This window comes from Pseudopipra pipra, chromosome 13 (genome assembly GCF_036250125.1).
Source record: "Pseudopipra pipra isolate bDixPip1 chromosome 13, bDixPip1.hap1, whole genome shotgun sequence".
Lineage (NCBI taxonomy): Eukaryota > Metazoa > Chordata > Aves > Passeriformes > Pipridae > Pseudopipra > Pseudopipra pipra.
Window position 1 is genome coordinate 2,793,018 of NC_087561.1, and position 20,849 is coordinate 2,813,866.

A 20,849-nucleotide genomic window follows, 5' to 3' on the forward strand; every position below is an offset into this window, starting at 1 on the left:
CCTCCCGTTGAGCTTCAGTGAGATCCCCTCGCTTTCTAAATTTCTCAGAGAAGTCTCAGTGAGGCTCCTTCCACTTAGTCTCAGATTAGGTCACAGTCTGTGTCTAAAGGATTATAATTATAAGCAGGTTTGGCTAGGTCTTTAGCCTTGCAGAATTGACAATTAAAAAGCAATAAAGCACCTATGGAGGTACTTTAGGATTTTATCTCTGTATTAGACCAGATCTTAGCATTTTTCACTCACCCCTCCAAAAGTGAGTGTTCTGCATGTTCTGTGTTATCTCAAAAGGCATTTCTGCCCTGGACATACCCTGCAGGTGTCCCTGCAGGGGATAGGAGAGACAAACACCACCCAGAAGCTGCCTGTGACCTCAGGAGACCAGTTTGCCTTGTTGGCTCAGTCTGCAGCAGCATTTTATACCCTTTTGCAGGCCGATGTGCACCACAGACAATCACAAGCATCTCAGATCCCCCATCTCCAGAATACATTAATTATGTGAGCATTCAAACAGTTCCTCCTGCAATACCCACTGGTGTTCTCATCTGACCTTGGGGGTGTGTGGGGGGGAAGGACACATACAAAGACCAAGACCTGACTATATTTCCTTGAGCTCATGCCAGGGATGAAAACTGTTCCCTGGAAGATCACTGTCGTCACAGGAAAGTGCAAAATGTTACTTGGCACCCCTGTACCCAGGAAGGGTTTGCCCAGACTCCCTGCTCCTGTTCTGGGACCCAAGGGTTTTCCTCTACAAACAGGAAACCCTCTTGAGATCAAAGGTTTTACTTAGTTCCTATAAGCATCTAAACCAAATATTTTCTTTTTGCTGTTCCTGGTTGCAGACACAGCTGTTTCCTGGGTGCTGCCTGGACCTCCAGGAGCACACAGCACCTGGGTACCATTTCTGTTCAGGAACCAGGGTTGATATAAGTCCTTGGCACTGTCAGACAGTGCAAAGGGCAATTCCTGCAAGCAGAAGCTTGCACAAAGAGTCTGTACAAGAGGGAAACTCCCAGGGTCTGCCATGGCTGATGCAATTCCAACCCTGTCCTGTGATGCTTGTTTAACCTACAGCTTGATTACCCCCTACAGCAGTCTGAAGAATTTTCTGTCACCCCAAGGGGATCTCCAAAGTTCAGAGATGGAGTGAACTGCCATCGAAATTCTGGAGCTTACCAGGGAAATTACTCCAGACTTATTTCACACTGCCCTGCTATTTCACCTCCAGCCCCACTGGAAGGGAGGACTGTATCACTGTCACACCTCCCTATACTTGGGTGCCCTGTGTATAAACCCACATCCACCCAAAAGCTGGGAGGGAGATGTGAGGGCACTGGGGAGCTCTCACACCAGCATGAGCTCAATGGCTTCAAGCCGATACCCTCCCCGAGGCACTGTACTGCCTCAGAACACAATAACTAACCCAACAGTCCCAAAGGTGGGTGAAAAAATGCTGCTGGCATCCAGAGGCTCTGCTGAGAAGGGTGGCTAGGGACCCAGGAAGCTGGGCAGAGGCCTGTGACAGGGGAATTTGCAGTGCTGGGGGCTCTAGGGTTTCAGATGTCCCTGTCCTTTCCATGAGCTGTCAGCAGGGCTGCAGCTGTCACCATCCCTGTGCCAGCGAGGATCTGGAGCTCGGGTTACCTTGCACACCTCAGAGGGAATACCAAGAGGGTGATGTGGCTCACACACATTGCAGAGATACCAGCAGGTACCTGGGGGGGCTGAGGCTGAACAGACCCCCTTGGCACCCGAGGAGCAGCAGCACAACTGCTCTGCCCCAGCTCCTCTGCTGCACTGTGGCAAATGTCTGCAGGAACAAGGTGGCTGGAAAGACAGAACCTGCTGGGAACACAGCACAGTGACAGGTGGTAAACCAAAGTGTCCACGGCCCCCAGCCCATGGGGAGGCTTCCCAGAGAGGACAGGGAGAGGAGGTGCAGTCTGGGAGGCAGACACAAGACATCCTTCATGAAACAAAGATGAGCTCCAGGGGAACTGCTCAGTTGGTCACCAGAGACTCAAGGCTCTGCTGGAGCTGGTGCTTTAAAAATTAGGAAGAAGAGATGAGTTTCAGGTGGCTAAGAGCGGGCTGGACTGCACACCCATCACAGAACATCTTGTTTGAAGCTGTGGCTTTTGGCAGTGGCTCTTGGGCTGTGCTGCTGAGTGTGACCCTCCTCCTGAGCAGAGCTCCAAGTAAAGCAGAAGTCACTGTATGAGTCAGCTGAGCAGGGACAATCATGACCAACACCTTTGCAGCAGGTTGCAAGGAATGGGCCAGCTGAGAATTAAAAATAGAGCCTGGTTGGTTCATGTACACTTAATTTCATATATAACAGAACAAAAAGGAGGTAGAAAATAAAGAATAAATTATTTTCAAACCCAGCTTAATGTGTTTGCCCTTGAACAATCTGGGTCAGTGTAAAACAGCCCTTCACATTCCTGAGGAGAACACTGCTGAATGCCTCCAGGGAAAGAAACCCAGCTCACCCCTGACCCTTCAGTCATTCAGGATGCTCAGTGCAGCCAGGGTAGCAGGAAGGCACTGCATTTCTAAAGCACAGAGTAATTCCTCCATACAAAAGGCTGCTTAGGAGAAGGAAAATCCCTGACAAACATATTACTGCTCTGTATGCTAGCAGGCAGGATTAATGTTTTATTTATTTGGGAAATGAAAATCTTCCTCGGAAGAATATGTGCTGAGCAATTCTACATCAGAAGTTCTGCCCAGTCACTCTTCTGATAGCACTGCTGAGGGGTTAAGTACCAGCTGTTGTCCAAGAGGTTGTGCACTGGTTGTGCTCAACAATTCAGAGATCAAATTTGAAAACGACCAGAAAAATATCAGAAATGGGGACGTGGGCAATCTTCATCTCTCTGTTCAAGAACTCTGTCCTTCTGCAGCTTGGGTTATTACAGGACTATTGCCCCAACTCTCCAGTCCATTGAACAATGACACCTTCAAACTGGAACCAGCTACCCACCTGATGGTGATTTTCTCTCTGTAATTCAGTATCTTGCTCCAGAGATAATTCAGTTTCCTTGGAGCTGAGCTGCTCCTCTAGGAGCTCATTCACTCTAGTGCTCACTCTGGAAACACATGCAATATTCCTCATCAGAAAGTGCAAATTAGTCCCCAACAGTAACCAGTCCAAAAAGAAGAGCTCAGTCTACCCCCAAGACTCAATTTTCTTGCCATTAGCCGGCATCCTTAATCAAAATCTGCTGCGTGAAATAGCCTGAACAGGCACCAAGTGTGGGGTTTTCCATGTTTTCCTTTGGAGGATCCTGTTGCCTTAAAAGCAAGGTCACTGTGAGCTCACTTAAAGCAGAGTGGCCAGGCTGTAATGAGGGAAAATGTCCTAAAAGCAGCGTTGTGCCCCTCCACTTTTTCTGCTCTTTTTGCTTACCTCTGGCATTCAAGTGACAACCAGGTACCCAAGTCATGACCAAGACAAAAGAGAGAACAAATGTGGCATTTCAGCAAGGCCACAGGAAATCACATCTTCTTTTTTTCAACCCCCACAGGTAGCTCACCAGAGTAGTTTAGCACATCCCACCACTTGTAGCTTTCTGTGATAAAGTGCAGCTGCTCCAGAGAGGCAGTGTGCCAGAAAAAAAAATTGAAATGTTTTGTCTACTGGTTTGATATGACAAAATTATCCAGGTCCCAGCTGGATTTTTCAGATTTATCTTTGATTCTCACAAACTCAGTCACTACTGATTAAGAGGAAGCTGCACAAAGCACAAGTTGTAACTTCTGAAGTCCACAAATGATGGGGATTTAAAGCTAAGAGCAAATCATCAAGAACCAAACTGCTCCTCAGTCCTTGGTCTGGTATGAACTGATACTGCAGAACTGTGTTTTAAACAAGGTATGACAGCAAAAGGCACAGGTTTCTCTTCAGCATAGTTAAAATATTGCATCAGTCTGCAACTACACAGTAGCCACCACTCTGGACAAGCACTCAGAGGAAAGCATTCCCTTCTGCACACTGGCTGAACCTCAGCACATCCCAGCAGTGCTTGTGCACAGCCCAGCCTCTGGAGCTGCACTGGCTGCCTGACACAGGCACTGACACCAGAACCCAAAGTGCCCCAGCAGAGGAAGGAATTGCTCTGGAGTGAGGCAGCCCTGCCTGCCCAGCTGCAAATGCTTCTGCACTAGACAGTGTGTCCCTGCCACATGCCTCTGAAAACCTTAGCAATGGTTTGCTTTACAATTTCCCTTCCTGGAACCTCAGTCACAGGTTTTCAGTCTCCTCCTTTAAAGCAAATTAAGAATAGTTACCTCTAGCATTCACACCAGAGTTTGGTTTTCTTCCTTTGCTGTCACTGGATCTTCAATTTGGATCTTTCAAACCTTGTTAGATGGGCTTTGAGCAGTGCTAAATCCCTCCCTCCCCATAATTTTACTCCCCTTTCCTCCCAGGGAAAGGCAGTAACCAGACCCACCCTTATCAGGTAGTTGAACAGGACTGAGACAGCAGCAGAGTGATGCTCAATGTTTGAGCTCTGCTGTTTCCCTAAGACAGTGATTTCTCCTTTGGCTGCTCACTCACCAGCCAGCTGAGCAATGGGCAGGACAATGAGAGACACTGAAGACACCTGGGTGCAACTTCACAGTTTCTTCTCCTAGTATTTCACACTTTGGAATTAAATAATGTACTTACCCAGCAGCCATGGGACTAATAAACGTCTGACAGCTTCATTCCAGACAAACAGATCCATTCTCTCCCAGGGCAACAGAAAATCTAATCAGCATTCTCACCACCTTATTTGACATTTTGCAATATTGAGCTGTCCTAGCAAATGATCCAGGTGAAAAACCACCAAACCCTTCATACTTCACAATCAACCTGATAATCTCCATTAAATGCCTATCATCTCAGCAAGCCAGCAAGTAGTGCTGATGCTTCCAAATGTGGAAAACAAAACAAGAAACAAAGAGCATCAGCTGCAGCCTCTCTTCAGTACAGCTTATCATCCCATTCTAAGCTAATTAAAAGCCATCCAATGACTGGGGTAAATCAATCAAAGCTCCAGAGTGATTATATCATCTTTCCCTACTAAAGAGTACCTACATGACCAAACCCTAATTTAAGATAACATTTGGCATATCAAAATGTTTTCATCCTTCCTGTGATTTCACAATTCTTCAAGGCACCTCCTTATGCTTTTAGGCTGTAACTCTTTCTCCCTCCCTTTCCCACCTAAATTTATTTCTAAGCTTCCCTCTCTGCAGTCTCAACTCTAGAGATTCAGTATGAGAACACAAGTCACAGAAGGCTCCTGTCCCTGCAGATTCCCTCGTGTATTGCACAAGGTAAAGCCATCAACAGTCAGGAGTGAGCCCTCTGTTCCTACCCCAGCACAGGAGCTCAGGGCTCTGCAGGAACATTCCAGAGGCAACTGCAGCACAGGGCAGAGATGGACAGACAACTCTGCACCAGGAACTGAGCTCCAAGTTCCCAGTGACACATGGAAAAGTCTTGTGTCTCACTGCTCTGCATCCACAACACAGACACATCCCAGGTTCCCTTCCCCAGACTGTTGAAGGTCTCGTTGCAACACATCAATAAAACTCATTCTGTGACAAGGAAAACTGTTAAGAAAACTGTCAGGGGTTAAACCACCTCTTTACAGAGCTATGCAAGAACAACTTTTGCACCATAATCTGAATCCACACATACATATTTGTATTAAAAAACAGAAGAGGCAACACACAAGATAAAAAAGGCTTAAAATCCACTTTAATAATGCATTCCTGTAACATTCCTCAGACAAACTGGAACTTTTTTAGTGGGACAATTACAGTTTGTGTTCAAACAGTTTACACTAAATGAAAAATCTTGTAGTACTTCTACACAAAAGACAGGCAAGGTTAGGATTATACAAACATTTGTTTCAGTTAAATCTTCAGCATGAGATACAGTATCTTTATCCAATAGATTGTACTTGACTACCAGTAAAAATAAAGAGATACAACACATTATCAAAAAAATCCATCCCAACAAGAACCTCTCAGCCATTCAGGCTGCACAACTGTCAACTACTTTAAAGAAACAAATGGTCCAGATAAAAAGAGTAACTAACAAGTTAGGAGGAAAAAAAAAAAAAAAGAAAAAAACCAAACATAAAGTCTCCCCCAATTAACTACATGACGGATCATTTGGAGCTATATAAATTTACAAAATCATGGGAGCTGCAAAGTACCCAAATGCTGCCCTAGTTCTCCAGAGACTTCCCTGTGCTCTTAAGCAAGGTTCACTACTCTAAAAAAATGCCAAGACATACGGAAATTTTATCTAATTCAGTCTCATGATTTCAGCTGCAAATAGGAAACCCGGAATGGTCAAGGCATTAGGGTCCTTGCCAGATTTCACCGTTACTGAACAACCACGGCAGCCTCCCAGAATCCTTTTTTCACTTTAAAATTAGGAATGCACCACATGAAATCTTCTAAAACCTTTACCAGTCAGACTGCACTCCCCTTGTCCTAGAGTGGCTTTACCAGAACAGGCCCTAATTAGCTATTTTTAAAATCTGTTCCCCTCCTGTCCCCCCCGGTTGAACCCTGTGTGGCCTGCCAAGATGTCTTTCTCTTTGGGGTGTGTACAGGGGATAGCTTAATCCTGTTAGTATCTGCGGCGCTTGTTGGGGCCAAAATCCCCCCCTGGGTTCCCTCTGTTGAAGGCAGGGGGGTTCCCTCCCATGGCTCCCAGGCCTTCCATGGCTCCGCCCTGGCCGAAGCGGTCTGGAGGTGGTGGCGGAGTCTTGTGAGGAGGACGAGTGAAGAGGATGCAGGAAGGAAAACAAGGAACAACAAAGGGCAGTTAAAAGCCATTTGAGTTGATTTAAATTCCACCATACAAACCTTTACCACACCAAAAGCATCCCCATAGTCCCAAACTGGACTGACAGGACCACTGCAGAACAAAGTCCCTTCTCCCACACAGCCTGTAGTCAGGCACACTGGGATGGTCTGCACCACCTCACAGACCAGTGTCCTGCTGTGGAGCAGGTGAGCCTTCTGAACTCACCTTCCCTTTCCATTCCTGGCTTCACCTTCCCCCCTTAATTTCCTTGTGTGGTACACATTCCCTTAACCTCAACCATTTCGCTGTCCCTACTACTTAAGTACAAAGGCTTATTGCCAAATAAAGCTGCTCTTTATGACAAAAAATTATCTGTGACACAGCAGTCATGACACAGCAAGAAGTCTGAGCAGGAAAGTTTGCAGGAAAACTGTTTACTAGAGGGTGAACTTTCAGGACAAACTTTACTATTGCTGCTGCTGTTTCTGCTGGTGACTGGAAGTGCTGGCACTGTGGGAGGGTCAATCCTCTGTATGACAGAGGCCACAAAAGCCTCAGCCTATTGTAAAGCTCTGCAGTGAAGTTTAAAACCAAATCAAAATATAGAAATTTAAAGAAGGCAAACAAGCATAACCTCCGCTGATTCTTTGCTCTTTATCTCCTAAGCAAATTAGCTGAACTCATTTTAGCCAATGAGCACAGGAGATAACTTTGGTTTTAGAACTGGTGATGGACAGAACACTTCTGAAAGCTTGGCTTTATGCTTACAAGAATCTAAAACACTCTCAATTTAACAAAGTACTTCCCATTATGTGTTTTGAAAAATACCTATAAATTATTGCTAAGGTCTAGCAAGCATTTTAAGCACTAGCTATCCTGGAAGTAAAATATGTAGTTATTAGACTTGGCCCAATCTCCTGAAAATTACCAACAAATATCAAGGCAAGATTAACTTCTGAAGATTTCAGCAGGAGTTAAGCAAAGGGCTAAGCAAGATAAAGAAGCTTCAACTTTGGCAGCAATATGCTTAACATTGGAAACAACGCAGTTTGCATTTAAAAGGTGTGCACAAAAAGCAGATGGAGATACATTACCATTCCCATGGCTCCATCAGGTATCATGGCTCCAGGACCAGTCGCAGGAGGTGCAGGAGCTGGGACATTGGTACCACCCATGGCTCCTCTATTGTTCATGCCAATGGTACCTGGAAAAGAAAACTGAGGAATAGTCCTGGCAGACACAGTGACTGGGGTCTGCTCATCACTTTAACACCCTGTAAGCTCCCTGCAGTGCTACATGCAGGGACAGAGTCTCAGTCTATCAACCAGCTTTGCACCAGTAGATCAAGACAAACAGTATGTTCTGTTTCCTGTCACATGAACACTTCCTGTCACTAGACTGGGAGATTACTTTGACTGAGTTTCTAAATAAGAAGCCAATAAAATGAGATCACTTAAAAAAAAAAAAGTACAGATTTTGTAATAGAGGAAAGGAACATGGACAAGAACAAAGAATACTCTTACCTCCCATACCCATCTGTCCCATTCGCATGTCTGGTGGCTCCCTCTGGAAAGACAGACACTCATTTCAGCTGATAATCAGGTTTTTAAAAAAAATGTAATTATACAAATTCAATGGGTTCTGGGGATTTACTACTGAAAAATGCATAGAAAAGTCATTCCCAGGGTAAATTTCAAAGGAAGATATGAGCTACCTTCACACGATAACTGCTGAATGAACAGGTCTTATTTAAAATATCTCATTCTGAAAGGCTGCTTTAAACAATCATGGCAAAACATCCAGCAGTAAAGCTGCACATGCAGATTTTACCAAAGGTATCTTGACATCTGGACGGAAAGATCTGTGAGCAGCAGTAACACATTAGACAGAATTAGTTTTGCTACTCCCTCAGCGTAGCTAAGAAGCTTTTCCTGTTGAAAGGAATGTAAGCTTACATAAAGACACAGTACTGGGTCACTTGCATTAAAACACCAGTTAGGGAGTTCAATTTCTTTTTGATTAACTGTGTGTCAGGAACACGTATCACAGGTATCTTTCACCACAAAACTGGGAGCACCTCTCACCGAAGTGAGGAATACTACTTTTTCCACAGTGGTAACTGAAGACAGACTTCACTTTATCAGTAGTCTCAGTGCCAATATTTATCATACGAGGACATTATTTGGAGGAATCAGGACTTCTGCTACACAGGGATAATATTCCCACGTTTGGGTCAGTCACGTGGTTTTGAACTGTTTAGTTTGACACATATTTAGCTATTTTGCCTAGGGGACAGTTTTTCACTAGTATCCATAAACACTTGCCCTCCAACTGCATTGGTGCTGTTACACCACCTGGACAGCACTACAGCTGTTCCCACAATAGATAGGGGCTGGTACCGGAAACAAATTGCAAGACAGTTCTTTTCACAGATCTGGAGATACTGTTATTAAAAGGCAGGTTATTACACGTTACATTATAAGAAAATACTGGACCAATTGACTTTCAAGTACAAGCAACTGCCTGCAGCAGTGCCTCAAGTTGGGATCATTTCACCTAAGCATGACTGAGACTGCAGGGTAGGGATATAGCCAGGTGTAGAATCATAACAGGATACTGCTGCAGTACCTCAGGACAGTACATGTTTACTGTTAGAATAAAATGAGTCACCATGTATTTTTCTCAGCAGCACAACAGCTAGTGAGGGTCCTACATGAACAGCGGTGGGACAGAACTGGGGTATTTACACTTTCCAGGCTAAACTGCATTAAGACTGGAGGGAGCCAATAATTTAGGGTAGAATGCACTACAGATGTGCAGTCCTCCAACCAAGTTAAGAATTCACAGAAAGGGTAAAAATCTAGTGTCAGTGTACAGATGTAATGGAAAGGTAGAAGCACTCCTACCGCGTCAGCAAAGTTCCCTTTAAAGCCTTCCTGCTGGCGTCTCATCATCTCTTCTTGCTGCCTTCTCATTTCCTCCTCACGGCGCCTGCGTTCCTCCTCTTGCCTGGAAAAAAGGTCCAAGGATGCTCAGCACAACACACACCAACCACCTGCATCACTGTGTTGCAGTGCTGCCCCATGGATCTTGATTGGAAACTCAGAACTTTAAGAACATTATTTTGCTGATGCTGTAAAATATGAGATATCTCATGATGAAAACTAATGTTTTTGTGCATGGAGACACTTTCAGCACTTTCACTTTAAGGAGCTCATTATAAAATACAACATGAGCACACCTGTGTGTGAGTGTGTGTCTCCTGAGGAGCAGCTGAAGGATCTGAGGATGTTCAGCCTGGAGAAAAGGAGGCTCAGGGGGGGACCTTCTCACTCTCCACAATTCCCTGAAAGGAGGGTGGTGGAGCCAGGTGAGGGTTGGTCTCTTCTCCCAAGTAACAAGTGACAGGGTGAGAGGAAACGGCCCCAACTTGCACCAGGGAAAATTTAGACTGGTATCAGGGAAGATTTCTTCACCAAAAGGGTTACAAAACATCGGAACGGGCTGCCCAGAAAGTGGTGGAGTCACCACCCCTGGAGGGATTTAAAAGATGTGTAGATGTGGCACTTCGGGACATGGTTTAGTGGTGGCCTTTGCAGTGTTAGATTTAATTGGACTCAATGATCTTAGAAGTCTTTTCCAACCTAAATGATTCTATGGTTCCGTGCACACAGCAGCTCCCAAATGCATGTTGACTACATGCAATATCATACAAGACAGTTCTCAAACCCCTTCTATTACACAAGTAGCCTGGTAATCTTCCTGGAGCTTCTCAAAATGACCCTGAGACAAGGAAGTGCTGCAATGGAGAGAGAAATCTCCAAGACTAAGTTAATCCTCAAATGAAAATACAGATGCTGGAATGGGATTTCCCAACCTGCAGCACAGAAGCCACCAAATCACTGCACAGATTCTGAATTTTTTATCTGCTTCAGTAAAGGAGTTTTACTTAGACATAGTATTTGCTTCTTTACAGTTCTAATCAATGCAAGAAACTTCTAACTCTTCCATCTCAAACCAGCTGTACACTCTCCCCATGAACAAAAAGGCCTAAAGTAACAACCACACTTTAGGTAGTAATTAAATTGTCACAGGGAACAATTAGGTGCACTGAAGAGGCATTTCATTCCACTATGGATTCACAGCATTTCATAACCTGCCCCCTTACCTGAGTTCCAACTGTTTACGTTTTTGTACTTCTTGGTTATGCAATTCCTCCATTCTCCTCAGCTCTTCCTGGCGTCTCATTAAATCTGTGTGACAGTAAAAAACAAAATCAACTCATCTCCCATGCCACCTCATCAATGCCTGAACTAGAACCATAACACACAAGGGAATATGGTAACAGTTTCCGTCAATACAGTGACATCTCTCAAGTTAGGTTCAACAAGGCTCAGTGCCAGGTCCTGTACTTAGGTCACAGCCACTCTGTGAAGTGCTCCAGGCTGGGGGCAGAATGGCTGGAAAGCTGCCCAGCAGGAAAGGACCTGGGCAACAGTCCCTGAATATGAGCCAGTGTGTGCCCAGGTGGGTGAGAAGGCCAATGGCACCCTGGCCTGTACCAGCAATAGTGTGCCAGTAGGACCAGGGCAGTGACTGTCCCCTGTACTGGGCACTGGTGAGGCCACATCTCAAATCCTGCGTCCAGTTCTCACTGCAAGAAAGACATTGAGGGGCTGGAGCATGTCCAGAGAAGGCAACAGAGCTGGGGCATGAGTGAGACAAGGAGCAGCTGAGGGAGCTGGGGGTGTTTAGCCTGAAGAAAAGAAGGCTTGTGGAGACCTTGTTGCTCTACCCCTACATGAAAGGAGGTTAACAGTTGGACTTGATGATCTTTTCCATCTCAGCAATTCTATGATTCCATTAATTTGCTGCTACTATGCTTGGCTACAGGACAAGCAGCTACCTCACAGCTCACCTTCACTGGGCTCTGGCCAGTGTGCTGAGCTACCCACCCCTGGATGGTGCAGGGCCCTGTCCCCTGTGTCCATCTCTGACCGGTACCTTGCCGCATGAGCATGACTTGGTGCTCGTGGCGAGCTGCTTCCATTTCCATTTCCAGCTTCTCCCGAGCTTCCTTGATGTTGCGATCTACTTGTTCCTGCTGCTGCTTCTCCATTTCTATTAGAGCCTTCCAACGCATGGCATATTCATATTCAAAGCTGCCAGGCTGTGCAAACCGAGGAGGCTGCTCACGCTCCCTGTCAAACAATGAGGAGCTAGTGAATGCTTCAGGAAAGCCAGGAGGAACCAGGAAAAACACATTTGGGCATCAAATGCCACAGCAGCTCCTTTTAACAGTTAGCTATGGCTGAGACACCAGCTTGTCTGCTCCTTGGGAGTCATTGAAAGGAGGAACTTGGGTAGAATCCTCCTGCATGGAAACTGTCCTCCTCCATAACAAGTAATGACACTGCTTTCATAAGACACAAAGAGATTCTGGGTAAAGAGATTTAGAAATACTCTTGAAAGCAACAGCCTTTGCTCCTGCTGCACATCTAATGGACACATCCACTCTAGAAACAAACACTGCCCAAAGGTGCATGTTTATTTCTGCAGTATCTGCAGCCCCTGCACCTGGAGCACATGACTATTCCTAATACAGCCTCCCAGTTCCTGAAACTCATTTTCCTTACACGAAAAATTTATAAGATCACCTGGTTTTCTAATGCCAACTGCTCAGATCACAAGACTCCTACTTATACTGGGAAGTCTTCAAAGACTGTGGTCTTACACCTGGATAGCTCTACAATCTCCTAATGTTATTCACATAAATCCTTAAATTTCTAATGTGGGTTCAAATCTGTTTCCTATACAGGCTTTTTTGTAATACTTGCCAGGGAATCTCATGTTATCTGTGTTATCTTAAATTGACTTAACTTTTTATTCCAACAACTGAAAAGGACTTATGCAAAGTATGTGGAGGCTGCCAGTCTTATCCAGCAGCGTGGATTCACACACCAGTGTGTGCTTTCTTTCAGCCAACCATGGCAAGAGAACAGTGTATGCAATTCTCTTTCCAAAGCCACATCTACAGAAAAAAGGAGGACCTCATGAGCACTGATGAGCCACCCTTCTCAGACTGAGGCACTAGTCCACAGGTAGACATATCTCCTGTTGCAAGCCAGGCACATACTTGTGATATTGCTGGTTTTTGATGACTAGTTTCTCTGGTAGTCCCTCTTCATCATCATACTGATCCATGGGCTCCACAGTGACAGGCCGAGGGAATCTGTAAAGAAAAGATGAGGTGCTTTCAAGAAAATTCAAGAACGAGCTTGCAGTTTTGGAAAGTATGTGTACTGTGTCTGAACCTGTACTGCTTTTACTACTGCTCAAAGAAACCCAGGGCAGTTGGGGATCTCAATCAAAGTGAAATCAGAAATTACTTTGAACACCTTTCTTTTTTTCTAGAACAGGAATGGAACCTTTAATCTTGTTGAATGGTAAATTCTTGTTGAATCCAAACCAAAATTGTACTGAAAGAATACCTGCAGTTAGTGGTTGAAATTAACAGCCTAACTAGAACCTGACACCCTCCAGCAGGATCTACTCAACATGATGTCCTGTAGACTCCAGTGTCTGCTTTTTCTCCCTTGCTACGTGGCCAACCACGGGCCACACAAGTCCATCGGTGCCTGTTTATGGCTGTCTAAAGCAAAGAGCAACTACACCACTCTCCCTGGAGACTGCAGGCTGTACCATGCAGTCACATTCTCCTGGTGAGACCACCAGGCAGTTGCCAAGCAACAGTGCTCTGAGAGTCCACTGGGCCCTGCCTGAATTCCCACCCCCAAGGAATCCACTGGTGCACTTTGCAAGAGAACTGCACGTGTGCTTCTGTCTTTCTGGCTTCTGCATGGAAGTGTCCCCAGGCTCTGAATTAGCTCCCCACCACAGGGCCAACACTGCTCATCCTCAGCACAAAGCAGCTTCTCGTTGGCTCCTCAGCCCCATATGCCAGAGCTGGGGAGATGGAGAGAGATGATCCTGCTATGCCAAGTAGCACGGGGTTCCCAGGCTCCAGCAGGAAGGCAGGATATGGGAGGCTAAAATCCCTCTCTTCAGCTAAAGATCCATAATATAGCTTTTCACTTTGATGTGACATATTCCATTATTAACAGTCTTATTTTCCAACATGAACCAATTTCCAACAGTTTATCTACTGTTACTGCCTTGAACTAGGATAAACCAGAACAAATTGAATCAAAACCAAACCATAACTAGAAATAAACAACCGACTGGTTTTTGGTCCTACGTATCAGACCCTAATGCACTGATAGCTATAAAAAGATTGAATGTTACCCTCAGTTATACTCTGGTAGTGATTAGTTTTGCATGATCACTTTTAAAAATCTCTTTTCATGGTTCTTCCAGGATATAGACTTCTGAATCAGCAAAAGCTCTCTAACAATAATCCTCCTGTAGAGCACTACACACTATGCTGGTCAGCCTCAAAGAGTCTCAGAGAGAAAAACAGGTATTAAAGAAATAAACCAAACCTGCTTTTTGAAACTCAGTGTTCCTGTGCACAGCTGTGCCACTGCAGATGCCCAAGAGGTGAGAAGCAGAAAACTTATAAAATTACTTTCAAAATTAGCAATATAGCCCCATTTTGGGAAGTATTCTAGTCAGAAATTCTAGGAGCATACATACAAAATAATTTTTATTTCCAAGAGATCAGAAATGGCTCCCTCTTAACAGTTAGAGCAGTAAACTGAGTGTTCTGTGGAATGCAACTAGAATTGGTCTTTTACTTGAGGAAGTTCACATAACTATGCAAGAACATGCTTTGCTGCCTTATTACATTTCAAGCACAGGCAAAACAAATGATGAAAACTTCAAATAGTCCCATCTGAGCAGTTTCTCCAACAGATCCCATACCCACAGTGGCATTCCACCCCAGCAGTGCACGCTGCCAAGTGGAGCCCCATCCCAGAGTGACCCAGAGTGTACAATTAACACACCTGAGCTTTGTTTCCAAACAAATGACATGGATGGCCTCTGAAATAGCTCCTGCTTCTTAAAGGCTGCTTTAATTGCCCTAAGAAGGTTGTTTTATGGAGAAAGACTTTATTGGGAAGTTTTATGCACTTACCCCACCAGCAGCTTCCCAGAAGAAAGTTCTCAGACCTGAGTTTCAGCACAGACTGTCTCTTACTGGAACAAAGCTACATAAAGTTCTCCCCAGGCCAATCACCTCGTGCCCCATCTGTCCCACTGTGGTGCAAGGAAACACTGCTCACAATCCCCTGCCCCCCAACGTGCACACATGCCAGTAGAGCCCCTCTCGCCCTCCACACTTACGTAGTCAGCAGGAAAGACCCATCACTACATCTATCCAGGGCTTTCCTAGCAGCAGGCTTCCCTGAGAACTCCACAATGCCTTTCCCAGAGGATCGTCCTCTGTCATCCACAATAACCACAGCCCTTTCCACCTGGCCAAACACTGAGAAGGCTTCCTCCAGGAGCTCATTGGACACAAACTGGGGCAGGTTCCTGACTGTCAGCGATGCACTGTGGCACGCGAAGCGCACTCTGAGCTGCTTCCCACGGAGAGGCATGTTGTCTAGCTCCACCTTGGCAATCTCTGCCAGAGTGCGAGTTTCCTGGGGATAAAAACAGTCAGCATTAAAACTCTCAATGTGGCACAGAATCAGTGGGTCACAGTCACAACACAAGCTGATTTCTGCGGAACAAGTACTTCTGAGAGGAACAAATGATCCTCCCACAGCACAATAAGAAGTGTCCCAACAAACCAGAGCTATCATCACTGACTGTGGCTGAGTTTGGGGGGAAAAACATAAAAGACATACCTTTAGTCCAACAGCCAGTATGAACTAAGCAAACAATTGAATTATCATTATCTATCACAAATAATTATACTGAGGCTACAAAGCATGCTTTTTTTAAACAAATACATTTTAAAAAATAATCAAGATTCAACTATCAGCAAAGTCTGATAAGGAAGTGCTGACTGTATGACAATCCATGAAGCCCTCCTATGCCAGTTTTACACCTTTCCACTCACTGAAGTCACTACCAAGCAGCTGCACTACAGCAAAGTGCCACAGACTTTGGCGTGGGCCCCTCATGCTCCATCCACCCACCCTGGGGCTTTCAAGAAGGTGGTGCATGAGCCACTGAAAACTGAGAACCACTACTCTATGCTGGTAGCTACCTCCCTCCTAGACACACTTCAGTGTGATCGTCCGGAGATCCCTTCCCTCAAGAGCATTAATCACTCCAGGAATACTGCATGACAAACTATGTCCATATTCACACCCTTCCAGAAAATGGAAGTTCACTTTGTCTACGACAGCATCATGTTCATATGGGTTTTTTTCTGCTTTCTACCACATGATTCCAGAACAACTGTATCAAATAACTCGTAAGTCCTGCCACAAGCTGCCCAAAATTCACATTTCTTCTAATAACAAGCTCTGGGCAAACCACTTGTAGAAACTAATCTCATATTCCAGGTTACTAAGATCAACAGCAGGCTTAATTAACAAGATATCTGAACATCTACTACTTTCAATTAACCACACTGCTCCAGTGTGAGCCATTGCCACAACAACAACTCCAAGGTAGAAGTCACTCACCAGCCTGATAAAACCAAAGCCTTTGTCCTTGTGTATGAAGACTTCCCCTGCCTTGCCATACTTCTCAAACAACTTTCTCATCTCTTCCTCTGTAATATCTGGGGGCAGATTCCCCACAAATAGGCGGCTTCTTTGGGTGAAGGTCTTTTCCCCGGGTTTCCGGAAATTCTTCAGGTCAATAGTCAGGCCTTCATCTGAGGGGAATAAGGTACACAGCTGCTCTACAGTTGGGGGGATAAATTTTATTAGGTTTCATCACAGTGACCACAGAGACACAGGACAATACAGGTAACACCACCCGTCCACTTCGCTCTTAAACCTCTCCAGCCATCTCTACAGCAACCGGTTTTATTTCAGAAGGGCCCCACAGTTTTCTTTAAAGAAAACACATCCTTGAACCTCAGTGCTCATTGACAGCAGGGAATGACAGTCTAGAACTGGAAAAAACACCAACACTGCAGCTTGAAATAGCATGAGATATTTCACCCAAACTTTTGGAGATCTGGTCAAGGTAACTGGGACACAACAAAATCAAGCGTAGTCACAACACAGTGATTAGAATTGGATTGCTATTAGAACCTGAGTAATTACAAAAGAGCCACAGTTTGGCCAGCAGCCAGATTTTTACTCAAAAATACCCCAAAACAAAACTACTCCAAATGTCCAGAAAAATATGAAAACTAGAGGAAATTTTGTCTAAACAGATAATATTTCAGGTAGCTGTCATTCTATGAGATGGGATTTGGGTTCCAGAGTATGAGGTTCCAAGCTGAAGAGAAGGCTGGAATGGTGAAAATAGTGGAAAAAAAACCCAACCCAAACCCAAACCATCCCAAAAACCAGCCATACAGTTGAGACCTCAGAAAAATTACAAATTAATTATTATTAAGGTTGGAAAAGACTTCTAAGATCGAGCCCAACTTTAAAATGTTTTCTGAGATATCCAACAGTAATCAATACAAATAGGAACATTCTCAAATCCCCGCATGCATATACAATCTTTAAACTTCAGCAAGAGCCCAGCATGACCCTGAAAGCTCTGCTGTGTCCCAGACACAGGGGTGCATTTAGCATCACTTTTATCTCCCTGTGTCTCATTCTCCTAAAGGCAGATGGAACTTCACCACACAGGACTGCAAGGCACAGAAAGCAATTCCTTTGCCTTGCAGAGGGCACAGTTCATGGCCACACATAGGAAATAAAATATGAACACAAATGGCTTTATTCAGGCTACAAAAACAGGGCACTAACTAGGAAAGACTGTCCATGCAAAGACAATGCATGCAAGACACTGCAAGGACAACCCTTTCAAAAGAGTGGGCACAAAAAACCCACAGTATACCTAGAGAAGTGAGAATAAGTTATCTACTTCACACAGCAAAGGTGCATAAGTGAAATGTTTTGCCTTGTGAACTTGTTCACAGCATTATCACAAGTATTTGGGGATCAATTGCAAGGCCTGTGGATACAACAGGAGGGACTTGGAACGGAGTTACACTGCTCTGCCTTAAGCAGATCCACGCAAAGGAGATACAGTCACTCACTACAAGCTGATCCCTATGGGAATTCCCCAACACAGCTGTGTTGTATTATTTCAACCTGACTGGAAAAGACTGTGTGGCCACCCTTGTCTATTATTATCTGGGAACCAACAAAGAGCCTGTTCAACAGGACCCCCTAATGAAAATACAGGGGATTTTGACACAAAAACTCCACTCAGACGAATCACAAAAAAACGCACAGGTGACTTCTACACGTTTTTGTTTTGAACAGCCAGAGTGTCCAGACTTAAAAAAAAAACACACCTAATGTAAGTGAAGCACTTTTTCTCCCGAAAATGCTAATGGCAATGCCTCGCTGCCGTAGTTCCAAACTATCCAGTCAGATCAGTTCACAAGCATCCTGTCTCAGCTCACAAGCACTCCCCCTCCCGCCGCATCCTGAGGGGCAGAGCTACAGCCCAGACCGTGTGAGAAAACCCGGAAACCCGCTGGAGGAGAACAAGGGCTTCCATCAATGTCAACTGGCCCTAGCACACGGAAATATCGAGTAAAGCTGGGTATCTCCTGGCTCCTCCCATATATAAAAAAAAATAAATTAGTCTTAAGGATGCCTGCAACACAATCTTAGCAAAAAGCAAATTAATTTCTTTAGTGATCCTGTCATTTCCTCCAGTAACCTAGTTTCCAAAGTTTCTAGTTTCTTAAGGAAACCAGAACTGAGAAGCCATCTGTTATGGCCGAGGAAAAAAAAAAAAAAACAAAACAGGAACCAGACAACGAAAACCAGACCGCGTTGTATCTGCAAGGTTTTTAACAGGAACGCTGTTAAAAAAAACGCGGTGACTTCCAAATTCTAAGCGGGCTTTTCTCGAGACTCTGAGACAAAGAAGGAACCTCTATATCACAGTTACTACGTCCCAAAACTCTCTATCCCAGTGCTGGGAACACGAGAAACTTAGCGAGCGAATCCCCGTCAAACACAGGGGAGCCGCGTGTATCTTTGAGCGTTCTGAGCAAAACCAATTAAAAACCTCACAAACACAACCCAGGAGCAACTCAAGACACTGCTTCCACCAAGGGAAAACACCGCTGTCGCAGGCGGCGCCGCAGCCTGCCCGAGGAGCTGAGTTTTTATTGTTTTAAGGCGAAAAGCCGCGTCCCTTTTGTTCCTGCCGGGACCTGTTGCGCCGCGCGGGCCGCGAGGATTTCCCCGGCGCAGCGGAGCGGCCGCTCGGCGCGTACCCGTGGCGGGGCCGGGCGGGCCCCCGCGGCGGGCCCGGGACTCACTCTGGCTGTTGGCCTGCTGCCCGTTGGCCGGGATGGACGGCGGCGGGTGCTGCTGGTGCTGCTTGCGCGGCGCGTGGTTCTGCTTCTCCATGTTGAACCCCTTGTTGCCCTGCATCTTCCCCACCTAAAGGGCGACACGCACAGTCAGACTCGGCGCCCGGTGGGTCCCGCCGGCCCCGCGTGCCGGGGACGGGGCGGGCCCTGCAGGCCGCGCCGGGCCCCGGCACCGCCGCGGCGGAGCGGGGCTGAACCGCCACCCCGAGGGCCGACCCCCGACCGCGCGGCCTCACCTTGCGGCGGCACCGGCCGGGGACACGGACACGGACGCGGACGCGGACGCGGACGCGGACGCCGGGACGGGCTCCGGCGCCGGGCGCGGACAGCAGGAGGGGCGCGGGCACCGGGACCGCGGCGGCCCTGAGCGGAGAGCGCGCGGCCGGAACTCGCGCACCCTAGCGCGGCGCCCCGCTCCCCCGCACCCCCATTGGCCGCCGCGCGTGGGAAGCCGCGCCGCTTATTGGTTTCGCTCGCCGTCACTCACTGGCGCGGCAAAGGTTGGGGCGGGACAGGGCGGCCGCGCGCGGCCGCGATTGGCCGGGCCGGGCGGGCGCGCGCGCGCCGCCAATCAGGGCGGCGGGGCAGCCAAGCTCGGGTGAGAGGCGAGCGGGGGACAAAGGGAGCGGCCGCGCGAGCCGCCCCGCGCGCGGCGCGCAGGCGCGGTGCGTGGGCCGCGCGCGTTTAAAGGGCCAGCGGCGGCACCGAGAGGAACGCGTGCGGCCCCCCCCAACACCCCCGGCAGCGGCACCGGGGCACCCCCGGGGACGGCGATTAAAAACCACCGGCGATTAGAAACCGCCCCGGGGCCCGGCGGAGCCGGCGGGTATCGCTCCGGTCTCCTCGCGGCGCCCGCCAGCCCCGTGCCCGCTCCAGCCGCGGGCGCCCCCTCGGGCTCGGCTCGGCAGGAGGGTCCTGTCGTGCCCTACCCTGCCCTGCCCTGTCCCGCCCCGGCGGCTCCGGGAGAGCGGTCGTGTCCTGCCTCGGGTGGGATTCATTTCATCGCCTCCCAGTAAACCCTCCCGTTGCCCTCCGCCGCGGCCGCGTTGCCCGCGGCTCGCAGCCCTCCCGGAGCCTCGAGTGCCCGGTGTCCTGATGTGCACCCTGGTCCCGGCCCACGCTCAGCCCCGGCACCCCCGTGTGTGCCCGCGGGCTGGGAACGGGGGCGGGAAGGGCGGCAGAGCCCTCCGGGGAGCGGGGCGGCCAAAGGGGAGATGCTGGCCCGCTGGGATGGAGGGGAGCCCCCGGGGGCGGGCGGGGGTCCCGGGGACCGGGGAGGGGGATCCCGGGGGGCGGGGGCGGTGCCGAGGGCGGGGGGCGCCGGCCCGGGCGGTCCCTCCCGGGGGCGGCGCCGCGTCCCGGGCCCCCGCGGAAGCCCCGCCCGGCCGCGCTGTCACTCACCGCCCCGGGGAGACGCTCCAGCTTCGAGGAGGCGGTGGCGGCTCCGGGGCTCGGCCGGGCGGGTCCCCCTCGCACAGGTAGAGGCCTTGGCGGTGCGGCCAGGCCGGGCCACCCGGGACAGCACCGGGGCCAGGTCCGAGCGAGGCGGCAGCGAGAGGGTTAATGGGGGGGGCGGGGAGC

The 20,849-nt window shown here is 47.8% G+C and overlaps 2 protein-coding genes across 9 annotated transcripts in view; one reads left to right on the forward strand and one right to left on the reverse strand.

Annotated features, from left to right (window-relative positions):
- Window positions 1-5,735: 5,735 nt before the first annotated feature.
- On the reverse strand, window positions 5,736-20,787 carry NONO (non-POU domain containing octamer binding). Of its 6 annotated transcripts, none has more exons than XM_064669670.1 (11): window positions 20,670-20,787; window positions 19,215-19,338; window positions 16,426-16,646; window positions 15,128-15,429; window positions 12,957-13,052; window positions 11,825-12,021; window positions 10,989-11,073; window positions 9,727-9,829; window positions 8,344-8,386; window positions 7,915-8,024; window positions 5,736-6,778 (listed from the first exon to the last, which is right to left on the reverse strand). In XM_064669670.1, exons 2-11 carry the CDS (start codon window positions 19,327-19,329, stop codon window positions 6,641-6,643), a joined length of 1,410 nt encoding a protein of 469 aa, XP_064525740.1. In that variant the 5' UTR covers window positions 19,330-19,338; window positions 20,670-20,787; the 3' UTR covers window positions 5,736-6,640. The 6 variants fall into 6 exon arrangements, with proteins under 6 accessions (XP_064525740.1, XP_064525742.1, XP_064525741.1 ...); XM_064669672.1 differs by having other exon boundaries at window positions 19,170-19,338; window positions 20,670-20,786; XM_064669671.1 differs by lacking the exon at window positions 20,670-20,787 and adding an exon at window positions 19,505-19,676 and having other exon boundaries at window positions 16,426-16,619.
- The window catches only part of ZMYM3 (zinc finger MYM-type containing 3), a 32,454-nt gene continuing 32,249 nt past the window's right edge, over window positions 20,645-20,849 (forward strand). For 2 of the 3 annotated variants that reach the window (XM_064669649.1, XM_064669654.1), the window contains exon 1: window positions 20,645-20,746. The gene's annotated coding sequence lies outside the window, so the exon portion shown is untranslated. Of the gene's footprint in view, window positions 20,747-20,777; window positions 20,803-20,849 lie in introns of those variants that run through there. The other variant, XM_064669652.1, reaches the window with a different exon arrangement.

Coding starts and splice junctions, on each gene's coding strand:
- NONO (XM_064669672.1), bottom strand. CDS start 19,329: ATGCAGGGCAACAAGGGGTTCAACATGGAGAAGCAGAACCACGCGCCG. Junction 15,430..16,425: donor GCTTTGGTTTTATCAGGCTG/GTGAGTGACTTC, acceptor TTTTATCCCCAG/GAAACTCGCACTCTGGCAGA. Junction 13,053..15,127: donor GGGTCTTTCCTGCTGACTAC/GTAAGTGTGGAG, acceptor TTTTCTTTACAG/ATTCCCTCGGCCTGTCACTG.